Source organism: Chrysoperla carnea, chromosome 5, assembly GCF_905475395.1.
Source record: "Chrysoperla carnea chromosome 5, inChrCarn1.1, whole genome shotgun sequence".
Lineage (NCBI taxonomy): Eukaryota > Metazoa > Arthropoda > Insecta > Neuroptera > Chrysopidae > Chrysoperla > Chrysoperla carnea.
The window spans coordinates 64,452,322-64,461,038 of NC_058341.1; the positions used below are offsets into that span (position 1 = coordinate 64,452,322).

The following is an 8,717-nucleotide window of genomic DNA, read 5'->3' on the forward strand; positions in this document are numbered from 1 at the left end:
TTATAAATATAAAAATATAAACAATTATTTAAGTAGTATTTAATGAATAAGTAAGGAAAAACATTCCATAATAGACTGGGATTCACCATTGACTCTGTCTATTATACGGTTTTTCACTTAATTAGCGATTAAATACTATTTAAATAATCATTTAATACCTTTTATTTAAAAATATTGACCCTGCACTTAGGTACGTATCGCTGAGATACTGTTTGTCTGAAATGTCCTTTTATAAGTTAGACCGTTTTTGAAATAGAAGGCGCAGAAGATGGAGCGCTCAGCTATAGGTACCTTGGCGTAAGGTCAATATTTATAAATATATGGTATTAAATGATTATTTAAGTAGTATTTAATCGATAATAAGGTGAAAAACTGTATAATAGACAGGGTCAATTGTGAATTCCAGTCGATGATGCAGTTTTTTCCCTTAATTATTCATTAAATATTACTTAAATGATTATTAAATACCTTATATTTATAAATAGTGACCCAGTAATGAAGTACGTTAAGCAGCCCGCGCTATCTTCTACGCCCTCTATTTCAAAAACGGTTCAACGTACAAAATAAGTTTCAGACAAAATTTGTAGAAAATTTTATCTTCTACAACTTTTATAATAAATGTAAATACAATTGAAAGCAAAATAAATAATAAGATATTCACAAATAAACCGATTTTCGATACCTTTAACCGGTAATATCCTAGGACGCGCACGCGTGACCGTATGTCACTTTTGAGACAACATTTGTACTATCAATATAAAGGTTTGTACAAAAATTCAACTTATTCCGTTAGATTCCGAGGTGTTACCCTAAGATGATTGAAGTATACTATCTACATCCCCGCCTAAAAAACAATTTTCTTCTTATAACGTGGTAGGTTTTGCAGATTTTCGTAATGCACGATTAAAATTACACAATAATGTTTAAAAGAAACTTTTTTAAAGATTACATAATTACTTGTGATAAATTTCTCAGAAAACGATTAATTTTCTAATAATTCATCCAAAGTAAACGGTGAAACTATAAATTTTTCACTTTTATTTAAGTGTTCTACATCGATATGGTACAGGTAGAAAAAGAACTATTTTCAACCAATTTAATGAGCTCGAGTTAACATGGGCTTTGTTTTTTCCTGTGCGTGGTAAGGATGCCAGTAGCGACTTTGATGGCGATGGCGATTTAGGTTCTTGCTGATATGCTGCCATTATTGGTTGTATATTATAATCTAATCAATGATAATCTTCTCGATGTGAAGTATCATAATCTAATCTGTTTCGAAATAATTAAACTATTTTATTTTAATTAAAAATATTTATGGTCACATTTTATAACAAATTATTGCATTTAATTGAAAGAAAACATGTTAGGTACAGAAAAATACTCCAAGAGTTGCCTAGGGCAATGGAGGACATTCACCTGTGTTCATGACTTTGACCCGAATTCTAATGTCATGGTCATTTGACCTTAATCTTCAAATGATATTAAAAATTTATCTAGTTTAAAAGAATTTAACAGAAGCCAATTAACATAATAACATATTTTTAAATCGCATTTCCTTCGAAAGATAACGATTTTCGAAAAGAATGTTTGTAAAAAAGAATGCTATTATTTTTTTGAGGATCAAATTGCTTATTTAGATTGTTATTATATCTCTTACTAAGATGGTATATTACCCTATACATAATCCCTATAAATTATAAATGTGAAAGGAAGGATGTTTGTTTGTTTGTTACGCTTTCACGCAAAAACTAGCGAATGGATTTGAATGAAACTGTACAACAATATGGATCATACATTAGAATAACACATGAGCTATGGTTTATAAAGATTTATTTTTAAAATAAATTAAATTTTTTCTGACATTTTACTGCCCCATCTATGATTATCATTTTAAAGCATAAATTAAAGATTTCTCTACAAATTTATTATTGTAAATGTCAAACAATCCATAGCCTCCTCTTCTGATATGCTGAATTTTGACTGTTTTAAACTTAAAAACGAGTGCCATGGAAGGGGAATAAGTGATATTAAGAGAAGTGCAGGCTCTAAAACGGTGGTTTTTAATTTTAAGCCCAGTGAAGCGGGCGGTTACCAAGCTACTAATCTATAAAAATTGTATTTTGAATTTAAACAAAATAAAACACAGGAATGTAATAATCTCGAAGCCTTATATTCGCCTAGAGAGAAAAAAAACGAATGGAGTCTGTAAAAACAGTCGTAGTTTATTTTTAAATCATTAATTCGACTGTACGCATTATTGTAAATTATGCGTTATCTGAGTAATGCCATATAGTTGTGTGTCATTCGAATAATGATTATGACCAGTAATTAAAAGCATTTACCAATTACTCTTGTCTTTGAACTTGCATGTCAGTGGTAGATACGAGTTAATACACAAAGTGTATATTGAAGTAACTACCTACAACAATTTTATATTTCTTGTTCTTGTAATTTGAACGTATCTGTGTTATATTTCCTACATTATTTCTTCCTATAATAAACCAGTAGGTTGTTTTCTATCTATAAAGATTGCTTTAGTGGTACATATATGTATAGGTAGTAGTAGTGGAAACCATTCATTGAATTATTACCTATAGATTGGAAAATTTTAATAAAAAAACATAAGATTTACATTGAAAATAAATTTTTTTTATTAGATTACTTTTTTATTTTTTACTCATGTGTACTTAAAAAATTTTACAGAAAAGAAAGAAGTAAGGAGACGTTAAACCACCAAAATAATCATAAAATTCTACAGCAACATATATGAGGACACTGAGTATACAGGCATAATCTTTCTATCGAAAGACTATGAGGAAATACTGTTCTTCCGAAATTAAAGTCGGAATTAAGAAGTGAAGACGACAAACTAAGTAACAAAATCTTAAAGGAATGTCTACAAGTTATACTTTAAGTCATTACACTCCTATTCAATGACATTATAACAAAGTATTATAGTTTTTAATGAAAAAATTTTCTGGTTTTCATACATTTAAGAGCGTAATTTTTCAGTTGTCGGTGTTTTTAAACTTCATATTTCTAGTATCTTAAAAAGGTTTATTTTTTAAATAGATTTGAAACACTAAAAAAGCTTTTGAAAAATGGTTGGAGGTAGGATCTTTTAAATTATCGGAGGTGCATAAAACATATACAAAGTGTTCTACAATTCACTGCAGAACTCTTGACTTCCTAAATAAGCTTATAAAGATGAACGAAAAATCCCTTAACCAAATTTCAATCTGAGGCCTAAATTCAAAGATAATAAAAAAACAATAAATTTATCCAATGACGGAGCACTTACGAATAGAAGTATGCCTTTCTTCTAACTGGGTGGGGTTTAATAAAAATTTAAAAAGTGGGATAGATAATTTGATAATTAAATGTAACGATAAAGACAAAAACAATAAGACAACAACTATAGCAATGTGATAAAGGAAATTATACCAAAACAATGGAAAACAGTAACTATTATATTACTGCACAAAAAAGGGAATTCCGATGTAATTTCTCGACAGTCGACCACGTCCATATTATAAAACAATTATTAAAAAGAAACAATGAATAAAGAAAGACGTATTATTTAGCCTAAAACAAAGCATTCGATTCTAATCGACTAAAACAAAGCATTTGATTCATATATGGGACGCATACACGTATATGGGAAGCTCCAAAATAATATGACATATACACATATGGGAATCTCCAAAATCACCAGATGTATTCGAACCAACAAAAAATATATGAAGGCTCCACAGCAAAAAAAAAAAAAAATAATAAAAAGTATACCAAATCTTAATGCTATATCAAAACTAGAATTTGATTTTATTCAAAGTAGTGACCCACAAATCCCACAATATTAAGAAAAAAAAAAGGTATATATAAAGCAAGAAAGCAAGAATGATATCTATGTCAGATTCATTTTACTCTAAACTTAATAGTTACTTAAAAGGCAATCCAACTGAAGGGAATAGATCTAGTTTTATGGTAAGAATAGTTTCAGAATATATTGATAAAAAACAAAGTAATGTATAATGATTATATATCTATTATATATATCATGTATAACAATTATATAAAAATATGTTAAAATTGATTGGATACTAGAGTTCTGTTAACCGATACAAACCGATAGATAGGGCAACCATTTAGAATATTGAAAAGAGTAAGACAAGGATATCCTCTATCACATTGCTATAGTTGTTGTCTTATTGTTTTTATCTTTATCGTTACATTTAATTATGAAATTATCTATCCCACTTTTTAAATTTTTGTTAAACCCCATCCAGTTAGAAGAAAGGCATACTTCTATTCGTAAGTGCTCCGTCATTGGATAAATTTAATGTTTTTTTATTATCTCTGAATTAAGGCTTCAGATTGAAATTTGGTTAAAGGATTTTTCGTTCATCTTTATTAGCTTATTTAGGAAGTCAAGAGTTCTGCAGTGAATTATAGAACACTTTGTATATGTTTTATGCACCTCCGATAATTTAAAAGATCCTACCTCCAACTATTTTTCAAAAGCTTTTTTTAGTGTTTCATATCTATCTAAAAAATAAACCTTTTTAAGATACTAGAAAAATAAAGTTTAAAAACACCGACGACTGAAAAATTACGCTCTTAAATGTATGAAAACAAGAAAATTTTTTCATCTGAAATTATTATGATACGTAAAATCGTCATTACAGTCGGGGTACCTTTAAGATTAAACAGTTTTTCACAGAACGGAAAGGAGGTTTCCCGACTGTAATGAAGATTTTACTTATCATAAAAATTTCAGATAAAACTATTTTCTTGATTTCATACTTTAAAGATCGTAATTTTGCAGTCGTCGAAGTTTTGGATGCTTTTAACGATATACCTCATTTGCTAAATTATGATAAATAGTTTAGAAGCTTGAAGGGAACAGACGAAAATACATACATTTTAAAATATTTCGCGGTTATTATTTCATGATAAAGTATTACAATATATATATATATTATATATATTTGGTTTTCGATCATAACTTTATATCTTCTACCGGGTGCTATATTAAATTTAATGTGACGTAACACATAACAGCCGTACGAGCAAGGCGCTTTTAGCGATATCTAATTTTTCAAATTATGATAAGTAGTTTAGAAACTAGGTGGGCAGAGATAAACATACATACATACCGGTCAAACACATAACCGTCGCCAAAATATCGTCGGGGTAAAAATGAATATTAACATAGAGTTTAAGACATTAAAACAACTTACACATTCCAATACATTTGAAAAAATAAAAATTGTATGTACATGAAGTTTGTTGCTTTTTTTTGTTATATATAAAAAAAATTTTGTTTTTAGAATCTAGATGCTTTTAAATTTATTACTTCACGTTAAGTAAACCATGATTTTAACATTTTTATACATTTTTGTACAATAAATTATAAATAAATGTAATTGAAATCGAGTCAGGAAAGAAAATTTTAAACTGCCTCAAGTTTTGTGGCTTTATGTTTCAAAATTCATACCTATATTTCAAAAATTGAAAAAATATTTCTATTCTACAGTGTACGCAAGTTTTCTCTTCTTCGAAATTATAAAACACAGAAAATTTTCTATGGTTAGTTTTCAAAGTTTTTTTACCAAACTATAAAAGATAGAAGGATGCTAATTTTTAATTTGTTCTAACAACTTCGAATAGTGGGACTATTGTTATCAATTTAATACCAACCCCATCCGTAGAATTAAAGGAGCAGGAAACAAAGGTAAAAAACATAACAAAAATTTTTGTCTTCCTAAAATCCACTTTGTTTTTATTAGCAATTCGAAATTTTAAGATTAAATGTTGGCAAATTCAAAATTTTACTCAAAGGTTTTCAAAATCTATATTTTAATGTAAGTTAAAGAAAAAACTGGTATTAAATAAATTTTTACGTCTAAAAATTCATGGGAAAGGAGATGCAAAATGGGGATAAAAGTTTGTACGAAATTATTTTGTGTTCTTAATGAAAAATCATTAAAAATTCGTCGAATAATGACATTTGAAATAAATAGTAACACGAACTGTACTTGAAAAAATAAATTATTTATTAGAAATAAAGACTGCGACATAAATTCTCAACATTTAGTGTCCATAAATATCTAAGATAAAATTAAATCCATGTCCTGCTTGTGATTTAAAATGTAATTTTACAGCTCTTGTCCCAACTCCACCTTCCAAAAGTGTAACATATCCACCTTCTCCATTAACATATTGATCCGTTGCATTGATGAAATTAATTATTTCGTAGCCATCACCTTTTGCAGGATATCGAATATCTTTAGTTACTTTACCACCAAAGGTTGCTGCAGATTTTTGTACAATTTGACGTGTAAGAAGACGATCACCAAGTTGTTTTTGACCTTGACTCCAATGATGACTCTGTCCGGAAACTGTACATGCAATAATTGCTATTACAACAATTGATATGATGAAATTTTTAGCAGTCATTTTAACAATGCAGTAAACTACTTTTGTTATAGTGAAAATACTTTGTAAATATAATGTACGGACAATACTTTCTTGATTAATTTATATTTAAAATTTGAATGATAATTGATAATATTTCCTGATTAAATCTTTAGTTAATGCTAAAAAAACAAACAAATAAAATTATTTTTAATTGTGACTTACGCAAGATGTGTTAAAGTGTTCTAACTAACTCTTAGAATTCCTTCCAAGAATTTATATCTAGTAGTATTTGATCGTATGATTAACGATTGTATTGGAAAGTTTGTTTAGTAGAGTGAAATTACGCCTTGTATATGGATTAAAAGTTCGAGCAGTGAAACTTTGGGGTTTTTCTTTTCACATCAAAATAAGTATTTTTTGAAATTTTTTACTTTCCCGGAGTGAAGTATTTTTTGAAATTTTTTACTTTCCAACATGTTTAAAAAACAAAATGGCGTCAAAAATGAAATTTTTTTCAGAAGACATCGGTGCATATCCAAATTTGGTAGGTTTGTAGTCAATGTTAAGAACTACTCCTCATATTTTTTTGGTGGGGTTTCGTCCCTTCCCCTCCCAGTTATATATATATATACGTGTACATACATATGGTAAAACAGTTCATTTGACTGTAACTTGAAAAATATTCGATTGATTTTAATGAAACTAATATCAATAGTAGGTTTTATTACTTACAACTTTCGGTTAAAATTTTAGCGAAATCCGTTAAATAGTTCGGCCAAAATTTCCAATTTAGGGAATTGTTTAAAATGGCTGCCATTTTATGCCATTTTGTCCTACGAGGTTAAATTTTTTTTTAAATTGTAGCATTTTTTATTGTCTTTCGATTTTATAATAAGTGACTAACCCGTAAAATGACTCCTTGATCCATATTTTTGCGAAAAACGGAAAATTTAACACTTTCTGGAAATAATTGTTTGGGGGGTGTATGAAGTGGCTTAGGGGGGTGTTTTTTGCTGTGGCATGAGAAAACTATTTTTAAAAGAGGTCTATATGGTTTAAAGCAAAATTTTTAAGTTTTAACCCCCGTGCTGTAAGGGGGAAGGGGTGTATGAAATAAATGTATCTTAAAAGATTTTAAAAAGAGGTCAAAATAGTTTAAAATGCTAAAGTAACCCAAAATTTTAGCTGTTTATATTAATATAGCACTTTTTACAACATCCACCCCTTCCCCTCCCGCTTTCATATTTTTTGCAAATTCTAAATTTTTAGGACGTATAAAGGGGTTTTGGGGGTCGCTGATCGTCGCTGAAATTTAACCTCGTAGGACAAAATGGCATAAAATGGCAGCCATTTTAAACAATTCCCTAAATTGGAAATTTTGGCCGAACTATTTAACGGATTTCGCTAAAATTTTAACCGAAAGTTGTAAGTAATAAAACCTACTATTGATATTAGTTTCATTAAAATCAATCGAATATTTTTCAAGTTACAGTCAAATGAACTGTTTTACCATATGTATGTATACGTATATATATATATATAACTGGGAGGGGAAGGGACGAAACCCCACCAAAAAAATATGAGGAGTAGTTCTTAACATGGACTACAAACCTACCAAATTTGGATATGCACCGATGTCTCCTTTTGCGAATATAAAATAAAAATGATAAAATTTCTGAAAAAAATTTCATTTTTGACGCCATTTTGTTGTTTAAACATGTTGCACCACTCCGGGAAAGTAAAAAATTTCAAAAAATACTTATTTTGATGTGAAAAGAAAAACCCCAAAGTTTCGCTGCTCGAACTTTTAATCCATATAACAGCCTTTTTTTGCTTAGATTTACTCCAGTAGTTGGTGTAATAAACATACAGAAGTATGATTTAAAATGATTTTATATAATAGTATTTAGATTCTTCAACTTTGATGTCCTATCTTTTCTTTTTCAATTTGCGGACACCCTGTTAATTTGGTGTCAAGGGTGAATAGCTGAATTTTAATATTTTCGACAGCAGACATTTTTATAAACAATAATTATTTTCGTAAATATTAAAATAAAAAAAGTTTTCCGTATGGAAGCAACTTAAGTAGACACGCTGTATATTAACTGTGTACTTTCTCGGCAACATATTATGTGACGGTGTATTTATATTAAGCGGCTTTTGGTCAAGTCAAGGGAAAGTTCTTTAACGGACAAGATAGGAACGTATACAATATAGGGATGGGCATAAGAGCAGATAATAATCAAGCCTTAAGTATACACTATATTTTCATTTAAAACTTATTTTATTTATACGGT

General features: G+C 28.8%; 1 protein-coding gene across 1 annotated transcript; it reads right to left on the minus strand.

Moving 5' to 3' along the window:
* Positions 1-6,035: 6,035 nt before the first annotated feature.
* On the minus strand, positions 6,036-6,521 carry LOC123300710 (probable salivary secreted peptide). Its single transcript, XM_044883330.1, has one exon. It carries the CDS (start codon positions 6,457-6,459, stop codon positions 6,094-6,096), a length of 366 nt encoding a protein of 121 aa, XP_044739265.1. The 5' UTR covers positions 6,460-6,521; the 3' UTR covers positions 6,036-6,093.
* Positions 6,522-8,717: the final 2,196 nt, after the last annotated feature.

Excerpts from the sequence above, each read along its gene's own strand:
- LOC123300710 (XM_044883330.1), bottom strand. The coding sequence starts at position 6,459 with ATGACTGCTAAAAATTTCATCATATCAATTGTTGTAATAGCAATTATT.